Here is a 23,109-nt window from a genome sequence, read left to right on the forward strand (position 1 = left end):
GCATATGTTGGCTGCTGAGATCTGTAACCTGACACATAGTTACAGTCAATGGCCTATTTCTCAAACCCCTGAGCTGACATAACTATGTCAAGCAGGATTGAACATATCTGCACAGGATAGTTACCTAATTGCAAATTCAATATTCATTGGCTCAAAATAACCTTCCCAAACAGTACACCCACACAATCTGGTCTGTGATCATTCATGTGACATGAATTAAAACATGCTAGAAAATTACAAAATCACTCTCACTACCACAGTCAGGTCATTTTTCAGCAGCTGACTGCCTACCTTGTTTCCCCCTGCAGTGTACACAATAAATTATTCCTCCTATTTTGGTCTAAAGACAGAGGCAATGCTCCACATGTGAATCCTTTTCCTGTGACTGATTGGATAGTTGACTACATGACTCAAATGGACAATTTTAAATCTTTGAGGTGGTACAGTCATGTAAAAATGTTAAAGGTGTGATAGAGAAGACAGTAAGATCATTGCCCTGGAGAGCAACAGACTGGAATCAAGGCCACCTGAGTCAACATAAGAGTGCTTATCTCAGAAACATTTTTCTAACATGATGGAAATGCAGCTGTTCTAAAATTAATATGCCTTCTGAGGGAGAAATCACTTCATACACTTAGGAGATCAATAAAGAAAAATCACTTTAATGATAGTATGCATTCATCTCTGGCTAATGCTCAAAGAGTCTAGAGACATTATGCATTCCACATATGCTGTCATCCTTAGGTGTCTTTTAGGTTCATGCTCCAGGTTACACTTTGAACAATTTAGAAACAGACAACTTGTAGGTCTAGCCACTGAGGCAGATGGGAGAGTTACACAGCAAAGATATTCCCAGAATTGTTGCTTAAGTATGCCTGAAACAGCAGGTAATTCTTCAGGGACAGGGTCTGAGGTGAAGGTGGCAGGGGATAAGAATGATAGAAAAAGTAGAAGGTAGAAAAGACCAAAGTGCTGGGTGGTGGTTGTGCATGCCTTTAATACCAGCACTTGGGAGGCAGAGGCAGGTAAATCTCTGTGAGCTGAGGCTAGCCTGGTCTACAGAGCAAGTTCCAGGACAGCCAGGACTGTTACACAGAGAAACCTGTCTTGGAAAAATCCAAATAAATAAATAAATAAATAAAAGCTGGGGTAGGAAGGTTTTACACAATCTATGCCCCATGCCAATTGAGCTTCTTAAGAAGAATAGCATTTGCATATTACTTCCAGTGGGGGGAAATGGAAAGAAATAGGTGACTTCTATGAAGTCAACAGAAACTAGCATACAGTAGGACAAACTCAGGGAGGGAGGAGGCTAATCAAACAATGCTGCACAAAGGGAACACAGTGTATCTCAAGAACATTACTGACTAAGCCTACAGGGCATTGGGACTGATAACCATGGCTCCATGTGGTGGGAAGAGTTGGGTTTTCAGGATCTGAAGCAACCCCTCCACAAAGACTCTGGTTCCAGACCACTATCAGCTCTCCCAAGCACATTCCTGATTTTAGAGAAGGAGCTCTGTTTTATTGTCAATAAATATATCAGGCACTTAGGGGAAAGCTCCCAAGGCCTAGGCCCCAGGCTGTTACTAGCTCTTCCAAAAATGTTCCTTCTCCCTGCCTGAGAGCCTAGATGAAAGCCTTGCTTGAACAGGCCAATCCTTAACACTTTACTTTTCAAATAGTTGTCACCTGGTGTCATATTTCCCATCTGGTAGAACTTTGCTTATCTCAAGAAGAAAACTGGAATTTTATGGCACACCAGGCCTTAAGGTGGGTTGTGACACTGTATTGCCTCAATAAGCAACTTGTTAGTCTGTTCTTTGATATAGGGTTGGGCCTAGTGGCTGGCTATAAATCAGGGGGTGGCTCCTTTGTAATGGTTTGGAGCCAAATGTCTAGAAAATCCTGGTGAACAAATGTGTATCCTAATCTTTAACAGGCCTGGTTAGCATAAACTTATATTTGGGGTGCTTTAGAGGCAGTCCTCCTTCAGCTAAATTCTACTTTGTATGACTTACTATCTCCTAAGCATTGGTAAGTCCTTTATACCACTAATTCTGCTCTTCTACATCACAGCTAGGTATCGGAGTGCTACCCAACACGAGATGCCTTTTACAACCTCCAAAAAATTAACTATAAAGGGATCTTACATGTAAACATTAAATGCAAAGTATTGAACCCCTAGAAGATACTGAAGAAACTAGGCCTCTCTGAGTTTGGCAACCTGCTGTCCATGGGTACACTAAAAGCCTGTTGATTACAGATTCAGCCCACAGAGCAAAATTATTCAAAGGCTGCCTCTGGGTCCAGGGAGTTTCAAGGACCACATGGGAACTCACTAGACAGGTATTGTGGCTGCAGGTTCCCACCTAGATCCAGGGAAGACCCACCACACTGGCTCCCTCACCTCCCCATCTGCTACTCCCCATCTTGGGACAGCAGTCCCTCACTCACCATGTCATGGTTTTCCAGCTCGCCCATGCTCTACGCTCACCTCCCAGCAGCAACACTCACAGCACAGCATACAAACCCACTGGCATCCGCTCCTCTTCAAAGCCAATCCTGAAGCCGGCAGCCGGAAGGGTCCTGCACCACTTCTGACTGGCAGGCCGCCTAAAGGACCTGATTGGCTAGTGAGGCCTGAGTGACAAGAGCACCTCCCTTAAGGTTACACTGTGCTTAAAGACACAGCACAATGGTTCCTGATCCTGCCTTCTACCCCAGACAAAGACCTTTTCTAGATCAGCAGAGATATGCATTTCAATAGCACTTGCCCCTGGTTCCAATAGCAGACCCTATTATCTTCCTGCACTTCGTGGGTACTTTCTCTTCCTCCTGAACACAAAGTGGCTAGCTAGCTTGTACAGCCCACTATACTATGTGGGGTGGAGTGATTCTTTGTCACATAGGTGGAAGGGTGCCCATAATATTAACAACTAAAGAGAGATTTAAAGACACAAAAGGAAATGTTTGGTATGTGGCTGCATACTGAGGCCAGGTGAACTGAAGGTACTTTTTACCTGGTTGTCTCAGAGACTTCAAACAATCAGGAAAGAAAAGCAGGAACTAGGTCACAAACAAGATAATATGTCTTTCCACCATCAGAAAGCTGAATGATGGCTTCATTGCTTTAGGAGTTTTATTCCTGAAATTCAGAGCAAATTGTTGGCAAATGAATAATAATAAAAAGAGTAGGCTTCATGGAAAGTTGAATACTTAGAAAATAATGGAGCTAGGAAGAATGTGTTTATGAAGTCTATTGTTAGCACATCATCTTCAGTGGGCAGGTGAAAAAAAAAAAAACCAACTGCATTATTCAAGGTTCTCTACAAGATCATGACTTGTAGAATGACTCTCTCCATATATGTAGAAAGTGAATGTATTAGAATGTCTCACAAGCTGTGGTCCAATAGTCCAACAATAGCTGCCTACCAATGGAAATGTGAAGAATCCAGTAGTTGTTCAGTTCATCAAGCTGGATATCTCAGCTGGTCTTTATATATGCAGGCTGCCCCCAGAAGGTGCCATCCTGTTGGTGGATTTTATTCTTTATTTGATTTTGTGTGTGTGTGTGTGTGTGTGTGTGTGTGTGTGTGTGTGTGTGTGTGTGTGTTTTCAAGACAGGGTTTATCTGTGTGGCCCTGGAACTCATTCTGTAGACCTACCTGGCTGACCTCAAACTCAGAAAATCCAACTGCCTTTGCCTCTGCCTCTGCCTCTGCCTCCTGAGTGCTGGAGTTAAATGTGTGCACAGCCACCTAGCAGCTAAAAGTGGATCTTATTACCTCAAATGACCCAGATTAAAGATGGGTCTTTAATTTCAAAACCTTTAAAAAAAATTCCTCACAGGTGTACCCAAATCTTTGGGTTTTAATTAATTACAGAAGCAGTCAGTTTGACTATTAAGAATAGCCTTCACGGCCAGGCGGTGGTGGCGCATGCCTTTAATCCCAGCACTCGGGAGGCAGAGGCAGGTGAATCTCTGTGAGTATGAAGCCAACCTGGGCTACAGAGTGAGTTCCAGGGAAGGTGCAAAGCTACACAGAGAAATCCTGTTTTCAAAACCAAAACCAAAAAAAAAAAAAAAAAAAAAAAAAAAGCCATCACAACAGATAAGGCAGATGAAATGAGAAAAATTTCTTACCTGGAGGAGGCAGGGAGAACATGAGAGTTATTTCCAAAACAATGCTTTTCCTAAACAAAGGAAGCATGTGGATGTTACTTAGGGAGTCTGGACATGTAGACTTCTGCCTATTCCTAAGTATTCTCAGTTAACAAATCCACTTCTGAACTCCATAATTACAATATAAAAACAGAAACATTTAGGGGCATTCTTACTTACTTCAATGTAATGCAGCAACATTTATAAATTATAAAAATGATGGAAAGAAATGTCTCTGGCATGTTCATCTTGTACCACAAAGTCTTAGCTGAAAATCAGGTAAATTACACAGTGAAAGTAGGTTGCTTTGGAGCCTATGTGACCTGTCGGTCTTGATGTTCAATCTAAAAGATAACTGTACCAATGCAACAATTCTCACATATACAAAAGATAGAGAACATAAATACAGAAAACTTAAAGGAAAAGTTACTTAACAGCACTGTATACTCTACTCTCAAATGAACAGTTATAATGAGATCTATTAACCTCAGAATAAAACTACTTTTACCTCTGAGTGGGCTGGCTCAGTGGAAGGCCACAGCTGCTTCCATCAAGACCAGAAGGAGTTCATTTTAACTAGCCCTGGCTCCTGTCTGTCTCAGGGCTGTGCATCACTGTAGAGAATTCCATTCTTTCCTTTTTCTAACTTAAAAAAACAATAGTTATGTTGTATTTTGCCTGCATGTATCTGTGCACAGTACCTACAGAGGCCAGAAGAAGGCAGGAGATACATGGGTCTGGAGTTACAGCAAATGGGTATCTACCACATGGGTTCTGGGAATGGAACCTGGGTCCTCTGTAACAACACCCAGTGTTCTTAATTCCTGAGCCAACTATCTAACCCCTCTGTTTTTATTTAAAAATTATTTCCATAAATTGTTAATTAAAAGATATTACATCACTTTCCCCTTTTATCTCTCCATTCCATCCCTTCCCAAATTCCTTCCAACTTCTTCCTTGTTAAGTATCAGTGAATAAGTATGCTGAAATACATGATTACAACTTGCTGCACCTTTCGTTAGTTGCATATATATCCATACATATATATGGATAATTAGCTGACCATGTTGTATTGGATGAACAATTAGGGAGCTCATCCCTGCCTGAGGCTCATTCTCTAAAATGGAGGAGAATTACACTTTTTAATCATCAGGTATCTGACCCTGACTAGGCTGCCTTGGACAGGAAACATAATCAAGAATAGAAAACTTAGGGTGAAAAATACCTTACCAGTTAAGAGCACTGAAGATTCTTTCAAAGCATCTAGCTTCCATTCCCAGTACATATAGAAGCTGACTACTATCTGTAACTCCAGTATCAGGGGTTCTTGCACCAGCTCCTGGCCTCCCTGGCCACCATAAGTAGAGGAGACTAGACCATAAAAATTATTTTTCAAGCTGTGTGGTAGTGCATTCTTCCAGTAGCAGAAATCTGGACACAGAGGCAGGAAGATCACTGTGAGTTTTAAACCCAGTGCTACATAGTCTACACACATACACACACTTACCCCTGCCACACATATACAAGAACAAAAATTAACAACATATAAGAATTGGAGCATTGGAGAATAGGGACAATACAGTACCTCTTAAAGTCATTTCAAGTGCCTGCCATTGGTGCCTATAAAATCATTTTCAAAAATAAATATGGTCAAGTATTTGGGCACATGCCATTAATCCCAGCCAGTAGGAGAAACTGAACATTTGACAGTGGGATACCACCTGGATGTTATTGGACACACCAAGTCATAAATTAGGACATGCACAGCAGCAATCTGTTATCAAATGATAGTGGTATAAAAAAGATCAGGCCCAAGTAGATCCTGAAGGCAGAAGCAGGCTACATGAAGAAGTTGCTCAAATGTCTATGGTTTCTACTCCTGTTACAATGCCTTCTGCTGCCAAACATACACCAAAGCCTAATGGGGTGTTCCTTATGATTGGTTGGCTGAGGAAGATAAGACTAGGGCCAAGTTTACTGATGGTTCTGTACATCATGCAGGCACCACCCAGAGGTGGACAGCTGCTGCAATTCAACCCCATTCTGGGACAACCCTGAAAGATACTTGTAGCATGAATCTTAAAAGTTCTTATTAATAAAAAGTCATTGGGGTGAATACTGGAAGATCAGAGAGACAGAACAAGCCACAGCTAACCTCACCTGGCCAACTTCTCAGCTGATCTTGTTTCCTCAGACAGGAAGCCTCTGTGTCCTCATATCCAAATGGCTCTCAGCTGAACTGTGCTGCTCAAAACCCAAAAGCTTAACCAGCCAAATGCTTAACCAGCCAAATGCTTCTAGTTTCTGGTCCTCACGCCTTATATATCTTTCCTTTCTGCCATCATTCCCTGGGATTAAAGGCTTGCTCTCTGGGATTAAAGGCATGAGTCACCATGCTTGGCTGTATCGTTGAACACATGGATTTCTGCCTCTGGAATGCTAGGATTAAAGGTGTGTGCTACCACTGCCTATCCTAAGTATCTAGTGGCTTTTCTGTCTCTGACCCCAGATAAATTTATTAGGATACACAATATTTTGGGGAACACAATATCACCACAGATACTGGTGAAGGGAAATCTTCATAGTGGGCAGAAGTTTGGGCAGTACACATGGTCATACAGTTTGGAAGGAGAGATGAACAGATGTGCAACTATTCACTGATTGATCGGCTGTAGCCAATGGATTGACTGGATGGTCAGGGATTGGAAAGAGCATTATTAGAAAATTGGTGAGAAAGTCATCTGTGGGAGAAGTATGTGGATAGATCTCTACAAATAGGCAAAGGGTGTGAAGATACTTTTGTCCCATATAAATGCTCATCAAAAGGTGACTTCAGCTGAGGAGGAGTTCAATAATCAAGTAGATGGGATGACCTGTTCTGTGGACAGTCAGCCTCTTTCTCCAGCCATTCCTGTCATTGCCCAATGGACCCATGAACAGAGTGGCCATGGTGGCAGAGATGGGCATTATGCATGGGCTCAACAACATGGAATTCCATTCACCACAGCTGGTGTGGCTACTGCTGCTGCTAAGTGCCAAATCAGCCAACAGCAGAGACCAATACTGAGCCCCAGATATGGCACCATTCCCTGGGGTGACTAGCCAGGAACCTAGTGGCAGGTTAACTACATTAGATCATTTCCTCCATGGCAAGGACAACTCTTAGTCCTTACTGGAGTAGATATTTATTCTGGTTATGGATTTGCCTTTCCTACATGTAATGCTTCTGCCAAAACCACCATCAATGGACTTACAGAATGCCTTATCCATTGACATGGTATTGCTCACAGTATTGTTTCTGACCAGTGAACTCACTTCACAGCCAGATAAGCAAGGCAGTGGGCCCACAATCATGGAATCCACTGGTCTTAACATGTTCCTCAGCATCCTGAAGAAGCTTGTCCTATGGAAGGAAGAAATGAACTTTGGTCTCTTGAAGACACAGTTACAGCACCAATTATGTAGCAGCATCTTGAGGGCTGGGGCAAGTTTCTCCAGAAGGCAGTATATGCTCTGAATCAGTAACCAATATAATGGTATTGTTTCTCCTATAGGTAGGATCCATGGGTCCAGGAATCAAAGAGTGGAAAGGGGAATAGTTGAACTAAATATCATCCCTAGTGACTGATGAGGAAAGGTTTGGTGTGGTGGTATTGTGTTCCCCAAAATATTGTGTACCCTAATAAGCTTATCTGGGGTCAGAGAACAGAACATCAACTAGATCTAGAGGCCAGAAAATGGTGGCACACATGCCTTTAATCCTATCACTTGGGAAGCAGTGATCCATCTGCATCTCTGTAAGTTTAAAAGCCACACTGGAAACAGTCAGGCATGGTGACTCACGCCATTAATCCCAGGAAATGGGGGCAGAAAGCAGAAAGGTATATAAGGTGTGAAAACCAGGAACTAGATTGGTTAAGCTTTTATAGGCTTTTGAGCAGCACAGTTCAGCTGAGGCTTCCAGTCTAAGGAAACAGAATCACCTGAGGAATTGGCAAGGTGAGGAAGCTGTGGCTTGTTCTGCTTCTCTGATCTTCTGGCATTCACCCCAATACCCAGCTCCAGGTTTGTTTTTATTAATAAGAACTTTTAAGATTTGTGCTACAGTTTGGCTTCCTGTTTCTGCAACTCTAAATTCTGCAGGCCTAGAAGTTTTGGTTCTAGAGAGGGGGAATATTCCTGCCAGGAGTCACAACAAACATTTCATTGAACTGGAAACTCAGATTTCCCCTTGGTCATTTTTGACTTCAAATGCCCTTAAACCAACAGACTATAAAAGGAATGACACTGTTAGGAGGGGTGATATATCCAGATTACCATGGGGAAATTGGATTGCCTCTCCACAATGAAGGAAAGAATGATTATGTCTGGAGTGCAGAAGATCCTTTAGGGCATCTCTTGGTGTTACAGTGCCCTGTAATTAAAGTTAATGAGAAACTACAAAAATCTAATCCAGGTAGGATGACAAAGGGTACAGACCCATCAGGAATGTAGGTATGGGTCACTCCTCCAGGAAAAGACCCAAGACTTGCTGAAGTGCTTGCATAGAGTGAAAGAAATACAAAATGGGTAGTAGAGGAAGGTAATTCTAAATACCATCTAAGGCCATGTGACCAGTTGCAGAAATGAGGATTCTAACTAACATGAGTGCTTCGGTTGTATTTTATTAATAATGTATTTGTACAGATAGTATGTTCTTTCAGTTTCCTTATCCTGTGTTGCAACCTCCATTAAGAGAATATCAGTGGTTATCAGATATAAGCTTGAGATACTAGAAAGATGTCCCCCAAAGAACATTGCCACCACTCTAAATAGATATTGTATTTGCAATTGTATGTGGGATAGTTATGTTATGTTTAGGCATAATTATGATCTGGTTGTTGTTTTTCACTTGAAAATTAATAAGGACATAAGGTGATAGATATGATTGTGTGTCAAGTTGACAAGGAGTGGATTGTGATGGCTATTCTTGGTTGTCAATTTGACGATATCTGGAATGAACTATAATTCAGAAATGGAGGGCACAGTTGTGATCTGGACCTTGAGGCAAGAAGACAACATGCCTTTGATCCGGATCTTGAGGCTGGATGACACATGCCTTTAATCCAGACTTTGAGGCTGAAAGGCACACTTTAATTTGGGTCACACCTTCTGTGAAGGACAATGGAAGAAGAAAGGCTGTGTGTTAGGTCTTTGTCTGTTTTCCCTCGCCTTGTCAGCACATCCATTCCTTCACTGGCATTGAAGCCTATTTCTTTGGGATTCCAGCATATAAAAAAACCAGCTGAGACACCCAGCCTCGTGGGACTGAGCAAACTACTAGATTCTTAGACTTTCAATTCATAGTCAGCCATTTTTGGACTGCAGCCTGTAAGGCATTCCAATATATTCACACACACACACACACATACACACACACTCATTCACATATATGCACTATATCTATATTTATATATATGAGAGAGAAAGACAGAGACAGACAGAGACAGAGATTCATCCCATAAGTTCTGTGACTCTAGAGAACCCTGAGTAAAACACTAGGATTTCCAGTCAATTGAATATCTATACTTTTAGGTCCTAATTTTCTACTTATACTCTAACTACACCTCTGAAACACTTTTAACAAATATCCCAATACCACGTTATATACATTTGCAGAAAATAACCTTTCCTATTGTATAAATCTAAAGATTATGGGAAACAGTGAAGTATAGGGTTGAGTGTTATTTCTGATGAAGGGTAAAACATGATTTAAAATATAAGAAAGAGTTTTAGCTGCTACTTATATTCTCCTGTATGTAGATGTAACCAACCATCTTATTAAATAAGAAACACAGAACCAATGCAAAGAAGAAAGCCAAGAGATCAGAGCTAAGAGCCTTACCCGCCTGATGCAGCTAGCCTCTTAAGCCAAGAGACCTCTCCAAAAGAGAGCTACTTCCTGTCTGTTCGTCTTTATATAGACTTTCTGTTCTGTCTTCTCATTGGTTGTAAACCCAAACACATGACTGCCTCGTCACTGCCTGTTATGTACAGCCCTCCAGGTCTTCTATGGTATTGAGATTAAAGGTGTGTGTATCCAATGCTAGCTGTATCCCTAAACACACAGAGATCTACCTAGCTCTGCCTACCAAGTGCTGGGATTAAAGGTGTGCACCACCACCACCACCACCACCACCACCACCACCACCACCACCACGCTCTTGCTATGGCTCTAATAGCTCTGATCCCCAGGCAACTTTATTTATTAACATACAATTAAAATCACATTTCAGTACAAATAAGATACCACCATATTTCCCCTTTTCTATTTTAATAAAAAGAAAAAAGAAAAAGGTTATAACTAACAAAAGAAAAACTATATACAAAAGTAAAATATATACAATATATATATACACAATATATATACAATATATATACACAATATATACAAGTAATAAATGCCTAAACAATGTCTAGTCCATTTGTATTTGACAAATTCAGAGAAAGTAATTCCATTATCTATCCTATTTTGATAAGTCCAAAATGTATCTAATTCACTTCTATCCTAATTAATCTTCAACTATAACTAACTAATCCTCAACTATAACTAACTTGTCTTCAACTCCCTCAGAGAACCAAGAAGGAAATAATATTACCTAACAAAAATAAAAACAGGAAGTGCATGCAAGCAACTTCCAAAAAATTTGTGAGTTGACAGAAACAGTCAGCTGCCTGGACAGTTACCTGAGGTTTTTCCGCAGTGTTGGGGCATCATCTTCAGCCTATAGGCTTAGCGTATCTGACAGACTCATTTGTGAAGTAGGATGTACACAAGGTCAACAGTTCAACCTCACATTGGGTGAGAGCAGTCCATGTACCAGAAACACCTGAATTCCACTCGTGTCATGTCATGATTCAGGATTTTAAATTCTGGAAATTGTTGATGGTTTTTTAAAATTTAGCTGTCCATTCATTTTGGCATAACTCAACAGCTTTTACAATCAAATGTTTTTCTTTAGTTACAAATATCAAAAACAACATAATCCAGATTCTCTGTGTAATAGCCATCTTTACATGGCTTATTACCTTTATTGTTTTTTAAGACTTTATTTTTAAAAACTATTTGTTTATATAACTATAACTACATATATATTTTATTTCAAGCCTACGTACATTTTACACACATTGTAAACTATTTTATCTAAACAGTCTTATTGTGAACCTATTGCTTTAAACTAAAGCACCTGTATTCAGCAAAATATGTACAGAGCATCAGTTCAGTGTGCTTTGTACTTCCTGTGATGTTCAAGTTTAGTGGAAGTAGAAGTAGAAATCAAACACTGTTATTACTACTAAGTGAAAAGAGATGTTTGACAGCAAGATTTTTCATATTGGTTAAGATTAGTAATATTACTAAGCAATTTTATGTAGAATGAAGTAAAAAAAATATTCAAGTTTTAAATTCATTGTAGAGATGGAAGGGAAGAGAAATACTTGGGAGGTGGTTATGGGTATGAGCAGTCACTAGACTGAAATGAATATCCTTGCTGACGTATTGAAATGTGTATTACCACACACAGGGGAACTTGTACAATTCTCTTCAAGAGCATCATCGCTTTTGTGTTCTTTTTGGATTATCAGTTAAGGGGACTTCATAAGTAACCTACTTTGGGATGCTTTTCATTTAAAATGTAGTCCTTGCAAGAAAAAAAAAAGAAAAATTTATGAAATAGTATGAGCTATTAGATACATGACAAGACTTGGTTATTTGTTTTGATCATATTGATGGATACTTGTTAATTAATGGAAAACTACTTATTAATTTAATCTTGTAGAATTCATTCTTTGAACCTATAAAAATTCAAAAATTAAGTAAATTGATGCTTAAAAGTGAAACACCATCATCAAAGCTCCAGTCACCAAGGAAGGAGAAAGTAAACTCCATCTCTAGTACTAAAGCCACCATTTAGAATTATAGTTAAAGGACTGAAAGATGGAGCTGGAGAGATGGCTCTGTGGTTAAGAGCACTGACTGCTCTTCCAGAGGACCCAGGTTCAATTCTCAGAACCCACATGGTGGCTCACAACACTCTGTAACTCTAATCCTAGGGGACCTGACACCCTCACACACACATACATGCAGACAAAACACCAATGCACATAAAATAAGATTAAATAAATTTAAAGTACTGAATGAAATTTAGCATCACTTTCTAAATGGAGGTATCTTATTCTAGTATTATCCTTACTTAACACATTTCCCAGAAGTATGTTTGTGCGCTTCAGTTGCTAACCCTGAAGATATAAAATTGGAATGCTAAAGTTTTAAAACATATGGGTAATTAATGAAGTTATATTCTACAAAACAATATATACAAGAAAGATTTTGGGTTTTTTGCAAGTGAATTAATGAAATTTATTTCACATATCATTTTACTTGAAAATGTAAAGTAACTTAGACATCTTCAACACACAATCTCTACTGTGCTCTCTCTCTCACACACAGCCTATGATTTAATGGGTATTCACTGACATTTGCTTTTCTTTTATGTTTGAAATATTTGCTGTTTCAGGGATTTTTGCATAAAACTGTAATTTTTTTTTAACTCTTTGGGGACTCATCACCCAGCTCCCAAATAAATACACAGAGACTTATTCTTTAATATGAATGCCCAGCATTAGCTTGGCTTGTTTCTAGCAAGCTTTTCTAACTTAAATTATCCCATTTCTCTTTAACTACATTTTGGCCTGTAGGCTTTTTACATTTCCTTATTCTATATATCTTTCTTTCCTTCTTACTCTGTGGCTGGCTAGATGGCTGGCCCTTGGCATCCTTCTCCCCTTTCTCACTCCTCTCCTTTTTTTTAGATATTTCCTCCTCTTTATTCTCTCTGCCCACCTGCCCCAACTATTTCTCTCTCCTGCCTACCTATTATTGACTATTCAGCTCTTTATTAAACCAATCAGGTGCTTTAGGCAGGCAAAGTAACACAGCTTTATAGAGCTAAACAAATGCAACATAAAAGAATGCAACACATTTTTGTATCATTAAACAAATATTCCACAGCACAAACATATGTAACACATCTTAAACTAATATTCTAAAACATAAATTAGTCCATAACTTACTATAGACAAGACCAGGGGCTTATGTGGAATCTATAGTGACTGAGCTACACCTATGTTAAGATACATATGTTACTGTGTGAGTTGTAAATCACAGTCGCAGGAAGAGCTGGCTATGATTGAATGCTGTGGTTGACAAACCATAATTGACCTTAAAAAATAAATTGTAATGGCATTCTGCCTTTTGCTGTTAAGTCAAATGTGTCTTGTAAACTGTTGATATGTTCTAAGTGGAATTTTAATGGCTTGCAGCAATGGGTAGTAAATATTTCAGAAGTGCTGTTTTGAGTAACCAAGATCAGCAGGTGAAATGGTGCTGGCTCCCAGAAGGTGTGTGAGTTCAACCTGTGGGGAGCTTGGGCTTGTCTCTGTAGTTACATAATTAGAATATGTTAAAGTATCAGGTATGCTCTTGATAATAAGTGCAGTATTTGGTAGGATAAGTAATATTGTATCTTTTAATAAAATATAAGCACTCATGAATAAAACCTTTTTGGATGACTTATATATCAAGGATTGGTTTGGGGGGGTACATATTTATTTGGTTAACAAGGACTTTTCATCTACTGCCTATTTGTTTTATAATCATAAACTGTAACTTACATCAGTTTGAAAAAATATAATTGTAGCACGAACCTTAAAAGGTCTTATTAATAAAAACAAACCTGGAGCCAGGTATTGGGGTCAATGCTGGAAGATCAGAGAAGCAGAACAAGCCACAGCTACCTCACCTCGCCAACTCCTCAACTGATCCTGTTTCCTCAGACTGGATGCCTCTCAGCTGAACTGTGCTGCTCAAAAAGCCAAAAGCTTAACCAGGCTCTAGTTCCTGGACCTCATGCCTTATATACCTTTTTGCTCCCTGTCATCACTTCCTGGGATTAAAGGCTCATTTCCTGGGATTAAAGGCATTAGTCACCAGGCCTGGCTGTTTCCAGTGCAGTCTTGAACTCACAGAGATCCGAATGGATCTCTGCCTCCAGAAGGCTAGGATTAAATGTGTGAGTGCCATCATTTTCTGGCTTCTATGTCTGTCTAGTGGCTGTTCATTTCTCTGACCCCAGATAAGTTTATCAGGGTGCACAATATTTTGGGGAACACAATATCACCACATATTACTAAACAAGAGAAATGTATTTACAAAGATGCAAGCTTGCTTACCATTTAATTCTTTTTTGATTCATTATTTTTCTGAGCTTGTGTCAAAAATAAAAATGCAACCTAGTTTAAATAATCCTTGAAAACACCACTGACTTTTTGTTTTGGGTGTGTTGAATTTACTTTCTGAAATTTTTTTCTTAGATTTTACTTATGTTAATTTCTAAAGGCTCTAGTAAGTATATCATTGTGTATTTCATAAAAATTAATTCAAGAGTATTTTTAACAGGCTGACTTATTTAAAGGAGTGAAAAGTGCTCAGATAAAATCTCCCCCTGAGAATTCTGGAGTTAGAATCTACAGGTGCTAACCAGTCCTCCTTTTTTATTTTAGGTATTGATTTCATTCAGCAATCCCAAACAAGTGGGTGGACATTTGTTAGGTTTAGGAAATAGTAAAAAGAATGCCAATCTGAACCCTTTGGGGAAGGGATTTTTTTTTTTTGACACAGGGTCTCACAGGATACCTTAGCTTGGTTTAAAATTAGTGGTGATCCTCCTGCATCAGCTTGCTAAGTACTGAGATCTAAGGTGTGAACCACCAAAATGGGCATGTGTGATGTTTATTCATTTTGTTTTGAGGTAGAGTCTTGCAATGTAGACTAACATGACTTGAAACGCAAAATCTTCATCTCCATATTCAATGTGTTGGGATTATAAGTGTGAAACAATGTGCCCAGCTGAAATCTGACTCATCTATCAACCTCCGATGGGCTTCAAAGCCCTCAGCCTTGAGCTGGGAAGCTTGCTGAGAGGGTAAAATCACTTGCTGCCAAGGAGGACACACTCAATGCAGATTGTGGTGGTATTGTGTTCCCCGAAATATTTTGCACTCTAATAAAATTATCTGGGATCAGAGACAGAACAGTCACAATATTAAACATAGAGGATAGGCAATGGTAGCACACGCCTTTAATCCTAGCATTCCAGAGGCAGAAATCCATCTGGATCTCTGTGAATTCAAGGCCACATTGGAAACAGCACACACACGCCTTTAATCCCAGAAAGTGAGCCTTTAATCACAGGGAGTGATGGCAGGAAGCAGAAAGGTATATAAGGCGTGAAGATCAGAAACTAGAAGCATTTGGCTGGTTAAGCTTTTAGGATTTGAGCAGCAGTTTAGCTGAGAGCCATTCAGATGAGGACACAGAGGCTTCCAGTTTGAGGAAACAGGATCAGCTGAGGAGTTGGTGAGGTGAGGTGGCTGTGGCTTGTTCTGCTTCTCTGATCTTCCAGCATTCATCCCAATAACTGGCACTGGGTTTGTTTTTATTAATAAGACCTTTTAAGATTCATGCTACAGCAGATGATGTAGTGGGGAGCTCCTGTTGTCCAGGCTCACTGTGAGCTAAAGAGGTTGACTAATCTCCAGGGAGGTGTGCACAGCTGGCCACCACAGGTAAAGGAAGGCTGTCATGACTGCAGCCTGGATGGCTGTGTTCAAATTCTTGCAGTCTGTACTTCCTCTGTCCTTCTTCCCAGGTCCATCCATGACCCTCTTAGCTGCTACTTCCTTCCTGGATCTTCAGACAGCAAAACTAAAAGGAGACCAATGGACATGTGGACACATGTCCAAGCACAGCAGAAAAAACACCCTCATATTGCAAAGGCTTCCAGGTCACCAGTGGAGAACACCTGAGAAGCATAGTGAGTCCCATGCACTAGAGACAAGAGCATCATCCAGGAAGGTCCAGGCATGCACATGCTGGAATGTAGCTGTGATATGACAGGAAAAACTGTCACATTTGTAGCGCAGGCTGTATGTACCAGCTTGAACAAAGTGGCCTTCTTTAAACAGCTAAACAGTGGAAGCAGCCCCAGCATCAACGGGACAGGGATAAAACAGTATTTCCAGCTGGGCAGTGTTGGTACATGCCTTTAATTGAAGCACCCAGGAGTCAGAGCAGGCCATCTCTGTCATTAGAGACCAGCCTGATAGACAGAGCGAGGTCCTGCAAGGGCTACAAAGAAAAACCCTGTCTTTAAAGAAAAAGTAGCTTCCTCAGTAGCAAACCATGCAGCAACATCGAATGACAGTGTTTGTTAGATGCAAGGCAGACCTTGGAGGTTGTAGATTCAAACCACACTGTCTTAGTCAGAGTTACTACTGCTAGGATGAAACACCAGGCTGGAAGAAAGTCCCCCACAGTTCCAGGGATCATTTCATCATCAGAAGCCCTGAGGACAGGAACTCAAGCAGAGCAGGAACCCAGGCAGGATGGAGCTGGGCGCCAGGTGGCACCATAAGAGTCCTCGGTGGCAGCACTGTCCCCTGCCCCCACCCCGTGTAACACCCCTTCCCCTCCCCCCCCAGTCCTTTCCCTGAGCGACAGGTGGCACCAGCCTAAGGGAGCCCTCGGTGAGCAACTCTGATGTGAGTTCCCGGGACGACTTTACCTGGTTACACATTCCGACAGAGACGGGCTCAGTCCCCGCGGGTGTGTGGCTGGTGACACCAGGCCTGTGTGTCACCCTCCTGTCCCTGTGCCCTGCTGAGTGCCCTGAGTGACAAGGTCCCTGTGGGGGCGTGGCCGTGGTGACCCGCCCCTCGATGTGGGGAGGCGTGGCGGTAACGCCGCACACAGTCAGGACACTACTGTGTGCTGAGCTGTGACGTCAGCACCGCCCTGCCTGGTCCTCAGGGTGACGTCAGTCCCTCCCGCCCCTGCTCTGTCCTGGGGTCAGACTGGCTGTGACCGGCTGTTACCACTCTAACCCCTCTGTTCCCAGCTGAGTCCTGGGGATCCCGTGGCTGGGGGATGGGGGGGGGGAGGCTACACGGGCGGGGGACACAGAGAGGGAAGAGATGGGGGAAGGGGGGACATGAGGGAGGGGACAGGGGGGCACGGCAGGGAGACTGGGGGGAGACAGAGGGAGGGGACACGGGGGGAGGACACGGGGGAGACAGAGGGAGGGGACACGGGGGGAGGACACGGGGGAGACAGAGGGAGGGGACACGGGGGGAGGACACGGGGGAGACAGAGGGAGGGGACAGGGGGGAGGACACGGGGGAGACAGAGGGAGGGGACACGGGGGAGACAGAGGGAGGGGACACGGGGGGAGGACACGCGGGGGAGGGGACACGGGGGAGACAGAGGGAGGGGACAGGGGGGCATGGCAGGGAGACTGAGGGGAGACACAGGGGAGACAGAGGGAGGGGACACGGGGGAGACAGAGGGAGGGGACACGGGGGGGAGACAGAGGGGGAGGACACGGGGGGGGGAGACAGAGGGAGGGGACACGGGGGGGAGACAGAGGGAGGGGACACGGGGGGGAGACAGAGGGAGGGGACACGGGGGGGAGACAGAGGGAGGGGACACGGGGGAGACAGAGGGAGGGGACACGGGGGAGACAGAGGGAGGGGACACGGGGGGAGACAGAGGGAGGGGACACGGGGGGAGACAGAGGGAGGGGACACGGGGGGACAGAGGGAGGGGACACGGGGGAGACAGAGGGAGGGGACACGGGGGGAGACAGAGGGAGGGGACACGGGGGAGACAGAGGGAGGGGACACGGGGGGAGACAGAGGGAGGGGACACGGGGGGACAGAGGGAGGGGACACGGGGGGAGACAGAGGGAGAGGACACGGGGGGGAGACAGAGGGAGGGGACACGGGGGGAGACAGAGGGAGGGGACACGGGGGGAGACAGAGGGAGGGGACACGGGGGGAGACAGAGGGAGGGGACACGGGGGAGACAGAGGGAGGGGACACGGGGGGAGACAGAGGGAGGGGACACGGGGGAGACAGAGGGAGGGGACACGGGGGGGAGACAGAGGGAGGGGACACGGGGGAGACAGAGGGAGGGGACACGGGGGAGACAGAGGGAGGGGACACGGGGGGAGACAGAGGGAGGGGACACGGGGGAGACAGAGGGAGGGGACACGGGGGGGGAGACAGAGGGAGGGGACACGGGGGGGAGACAGAGGGAGGGGACACGGGGGGAGACAGAGGGAGGGGACACGGGGGGGAGACAGAGGGAGGGGACACGGGGGGAGACAGAGGGAGGGGACACGGGGGGGGAGACAGAGGGAGGGGACACGGGGGGGAGACAGAGGGAGGGGACACGGGGGGAGACAGAGGGAGGGGACACGGGGGGGGAGACAGAGGGAGGGGACACGGGGGGGGGAGACAGAGGGAGAGGACACGGGGGGGGAGACAGAGGGAGGGGACACGGGGGGAGACAGAGGGAGGGGACACGGGGGGAGACAGAGGGAGGGGACACGGGGGGGACAGAGGGAGGGGACACGGGGGGGAGACAGAGGGAGGGGACACGGGGGGGGGAGACAGAGGGAGGGGACACGGGGGGGGAGACAGAGGGAGGGGACACGGGGGGGGGAGACAGAGGGAGGGGACACGGGGGGGGAGACAGAGGGAGGGGACACGGGGGGGACAGAGGGAGGGGACACGGGGGGGGGAGACAGAGGGAGGGGACACGGGGGGGGGAGACAGAGGGAGGGGACACGGGGGGGGAGACAGAGGGAGGGGACACGGGGGGGGGAGACAGAGGGAGGGGACACGGGGGGGGGGAGACAGAGGGAGGGGACACGGGGGGGGGAGACAGAGGGAGGGGACACGGGGGGGGGAGACAGAGGGAGGGGACACGGGGGGGGAGACAGAGGGAGGGGACACGGGGGGGACAGAGGGAGGGGACACGGGGGGGGGGAGACAGAGGGAGGGGACACGGGGGGGGAGACAGAGGGAGGGGACACGGGGGGGAGACAGAGGGAGGGGACACGGGGGGACAGAGGGAGGGGACACGGGGGAGACAGAGGGAGGGGACACGGGGGGGGGGAGACAGAGGGAGGGGACACGGGGGGGGGGAGAGACAGAGGGAGAGGACATGGGGGCGGGGGACACGGGGACAACAGTGTCTGTGTTTGGAGTGTTTGATCCCCAGGGCTGATGACCCCGAGTCACCCCTTGTAACCAAGTTCATGGTATCAGATGCACAACTTGACTGAAAACCGAAAAGGTTGAAGAGCTGTGAGTGCTTGTCTCAGTCCTCCTGAGTGCTCACGTCACCATGCTGAGTACTGAAAACTAAGAAGGTTGAAGAGCTGCGTGGTGTTGGTCTAAGACCTCGTGAGTAGTTAACTGAGTACTGTGTATATAGCATGAGTGCTGTACTGAGTACCTGCTGAACCCGCTGAACAGGACGGCCCCGCCCCTGTGTGTGAGTGCTTGTCTAAGTCCTCATGAGTCCTTAACTATGTACTGTGTACATAGCACGAGAGCTGTGCTGAGTAGTCGGGCCGTGAGTACTGTGTACTGTGTACTCAGCATGAGTGTTCACGTCTCTGTACTGAGTATTGAACCCGCCCCACCCATCTATTTCCTGACTGTGAGTGCTTGTCTAAGTCCTTGTGACTACTTAGCTGTGTACTGTGTACTTAGTATGAGTGCTCTGCTGAGTACTCACTGCAGAACAGGACGCCCAGCCCATCTGTTTCCTGTCTGAGTGCTTATCTAAGTCTTCATGAGTCCTTAGCTGTGTCCTGTATATACTTAGCACAAGTGCTGTGCTGAGTACTCGGACCCGGGTACTGTGTACTGTGTACTCTGCATGAGTGCTGTGCTGCAGAAAAGGACAGACTCAGTTTCTGTTCCAGTCTGTGCACTGCTTGTCTAAGTCCTCCTGAGTACTTAGCTGTGTACTTAGCACAAGTGCTGTGCTGAGTCCTCGGACCCCAGGTTCTGTGTACTGTGTACTTAGCATCAGGACCCGGCTCAGTCCTCTCCGTGGTCTGCAGTGACCCCATGATCCTTGACCCCACTGACGCGGACACTCGTGGAAACACAGCAGGATTTATGATGGGGGTCATGGGGGACACGGGAGTCACGGGGGTTCGCAGGGGTCATGGGGGTCACGGGGGTTCGCAGGGGTCATGGGGTCACGGGGGTCACCTGGACAGGACTTGGCCTCAGCCTACGAAGGGGAAACACGCGCGTCCGCGAACGCCCAGGCCGGAGACCTGTGGGGGGCAGGGCCTGACGTCATGCGGGAAATTCCCACAACTCGGGACCCCCCCCACAGCCGCGGGACATGCTGGGACACGCAGGCCCCCCCCCGTTTTGAACACGTGACCCCACCTCGCCCACCTTGAACACGTGACCCGCCTGCGGCTCCCCCCGCAGCTGCTCCGCGCTCAGCCCGTCGGCTGCTGACGTCACGAAGAGATCCGCATAGTCAGCGCCACCGAAGCAGCAGGAAGTGACGCGGGACACGGGGAATTCCAGGGTTCCCACTCGTGACCCTGGGGGGGTCAGCAGGAAGTGACGCGGGACACGGGGAATTCCAAGGTTCCCACGCACGACCCTACACGCCCTGACGTCACACCGTGACCCCGCCGCGACACCTCCCCCCCACACCCTGACTTCACGCACCGGTGTGCGGGTCCACGCGGATCACGCGGCCCCCGTCGATGCACGCCACCCACAGCGACCCTGCGCTGTCCACGCACAGCCCGTCGGGCATCGCCCCGCCCCGCGGCAGCTGGAGCAGGAGCCGGCGGTTCTCTGCGGGGACACGGACACGGACGCTGTGGGCGCCGGGGCCACGGGGAGAAGGGCATGGGCACAAGGTCGCCCCCACGCTCACCGATGGTGCCCGCCTGCACGTCATAGTCATAGGCGTACACGGCGTAGTCCAGGCTGTCCACGTGGTAGAACGTGCGCTGGTCGGGTGACCAGTCCAGCCCGTTGGAGATGCCCAGCCGGTCGGCGAGCTTCCGCACCTCGTGATCCCCGTGGAGCGAGTAGAGGGCGCCCTGCGCGGGTTCCCACACCCCGGGGGCCAGGGGCTCGGGCATGGTGCCTTCGGGGTCAGAGGGCGGGGGCAGGGGTCACGGTCACAGGGTAAAACATGGTCACGCGGAGAGGACACGGTGGGAGAAGTCATGGTGACCCTGTGTCCCCGTGACCCCATGACCCCCGTGACCCCGTGTCACCTGTCACGAAGCGCCCCGCGGGGTCCACCTTGCCGTCATTGACCCGGATGCCAGGCGTCTGTCCGTCCAGCTGCGCCACCCACTGCACGTCCTGCGAGTCCCAGTCCAGCAGTCCCACGCGCGTGCCCGCGGCCACCACATAGCTGCCCGGGTCCTTGTCGCGCAGGGCCACGCAGCCCACAGGGTCTCCTGGAGGGGGACGGGGTGCGTGACGGGCTCCGCTCCCCCCGCCACGGTCTCCCACTCCCCCCGCCCCGGGCTCCGCTCCTCCCCCCCACGGTCTCCCACTCCCCCCGCCCCGGGCTCCCCCAGGCTCAGGACTCCCCCCCCCACGGTCTCCCACTCCCCCCGCCCCGGGCTCCCCCAGGCTCAGGACCCCCCCCCCCCACTCTCCCCTCCCCGCCCCACAACCGTCCCCTGCTCACCCAGCCGCACCGTCTGCACCTGCGCCTTGTGCGGGCCCCAGCGGCACACGGTCTGCGCGAGGATGTCCACGTAGACCAGCTGCCCTGTGGCCTCCTCCCACACGGGACACTCGCCCATCCGATGCCTCTCGGTGACTACAGCCTGGATGTGGGGCTGGGGCGACGCCATGCTGCAGGAAGTGGGAGGGGGCAGTGACATCTGCGGAGAAAGAGTCAGCACCGGGACCCCCACACACAGCCTGGGGCTCGCACTCCCACCCTGAGTCAGCACCGGGACCCTGGGACAGCCTGGGGCTCGCACTCACGTCCTGAGTCAGCACCGGGACCCCCACCCCCACCACCTGGGCTCGCACTCCCGCCCTGAGTCAGCACCGGGACACCCCCCCCCCCCCCCCCCCCGCGCGCACACACACAGCCTGGGGCTCGCACTCCCACCCTAAGTCAGCACCGGCGGGACCCTGGGACAGCCTGGGGCTCCCACTCACGTCCTGAGTCAGCACCGGGACCCCCCCACACACCTGGGCTCCCACTCCCACCCTGAGTCAGCACCAGGACCCCAGACAGCCTGGGGCTCGCACTCCCGCCCTGAGTCAGCACCAGGACCCCAGACAGCCTGGGGCTCGCACTCCCACCCTGAGTCAGCACCAGGACCCCAGACAGCCTGGGGCTCGCACTCCCGCCCTGAGTCAGCACTGGGGACCCCCCCACAGCCTGGGGCTCGCACTCCCGCCCTGAGTCAGCACCAGGACCCCCGGACAGCCTGGGGCTCGCACTCCCGCCCTGAGTCAGCACCGGGGACCCCCCGCACCCCCCACAGCCTGGGCTCGCACTCCCGCCCTGAGTCAGCACTGCGACCCCAGACAGCCAGGGGCTCGCACTCCCGCCCTGCCCCGCCCCGCGCTCACATGAAGGAGGTGCCAGGGAGCCCCCCACCTCCCCAGCTACCTGTGGCTCCCTGCCGGGACTCCGGTGGCCTCTCTGTTCACAGACCTCACCCGGTGAGGATCTTCAGGGGCCCCAGGCTGGGTGGCGACCGCCACTCCCTGCCTCCCCACCCTCCCCGTGTCCTCTGCCTAGGCCTGTGCTGGAGGGCGGTGCTGTTCCTCTGGGGACTGCACCCCAGGGAGCGGCTTGGCAGCCTCAGCCAGGGCGACAGGAGGCCCTCCTGGATAGGGGACCCTGGTGGTATAGCAGGAGGCTACTGTACACAGCAGGAGATGCCTGTGTGTAGCAAGAGACCCTTGTATACAGCAGGAGACCACTGTATGCAGCACGAGACCCCTGTCTGTGTGCAGCAGGAGACCCT

At 47.9% G+C, this 23,109-nt stretch overlaps 2 protein-coding genes across 7 annotated transcripts in view; both read right to left on the reverse strand.

Annotated features, from left to right (window-relative positions):
* Window positions 1-9,539, reverse strand: part of LOC143272579 (uncharacterized) — a 43,911-nt gene extending 34,372 nt beyond the window's left edge. For 2 of the 6 annotated variants that reach the window (XM_076568391.1, XM_076568387.1), the window contains exons 1-4: window positions 7,420-9,538; window positions 5,396-5,596; window positions 4,674-4,811; window positions 4,148-4,197 (exon numbers count right to left, since the gene is read on the reverse strand). The gene's annotated coding sequence lies outside the window, so the exon portion shown is untranslated. Of the gene's footprint in view, window positions 1-2,457; window positions 2,948-4,147; window positions 4,198-4,673; window positions 4,812-5,395; window positions 5,597-7,419 lie in introns of those variants that run through there. The other 4 variants (XM_076568389.1, XM_076568390.1, XM_076568388.1 and 1 more) reach the window with 3 other exon arrangements.
* Window positions 9,540-19,321: 9,782 nt separating this feature from the next.
* On the reverse strand, window positions 19,322-22,852 carry LOC102923790 (regucalcin-like). The gene is made up of 7 exons (XM_076568393.1): window positions 22,749-22,852; window positions 21,804-21,973; window positions 21,379-21,567; window positions 21,030-21,245; window positions 20,816-20,947; window positions 20,531-20,685; window positions 19,322-20,403 (listed from the first exon to the last, which is right to left on the reverse strand). The coding sequence occupies exons 2-7, from the start codon at window positions 21,970-21,972 to the stop codon at window positions 20,353-20,355; spliced, it is 912 nt and encodes a 303-aa protein (XP_076424508.1). The 5' UTR covers window position 21,973; window positions 22,749-22,852; the 3' UTR covers window positions 19,322-20,352.
* Between the last annotated feature and the right edge of the window lie 257 nt (window positions 22,853-23,109).

Source organism: Peromyscus maniculatus, chromosome 3, assembly GCF_049852395.1.
Source record: "Peromyscus maniculatus bairdii isolate BWxNUB_F1_BW_parent chromosome 3, HU_Pman_BW_mat_3.1, whole genome shotgun sequence".
Classification (NCBI taxonomy): domain Eukaryota; kingdom Metazoa; phylum Chordata; class Mammalia; order Rodentia; family Cricetidae; genus Peromyscus; species Peromyscus maniculatus.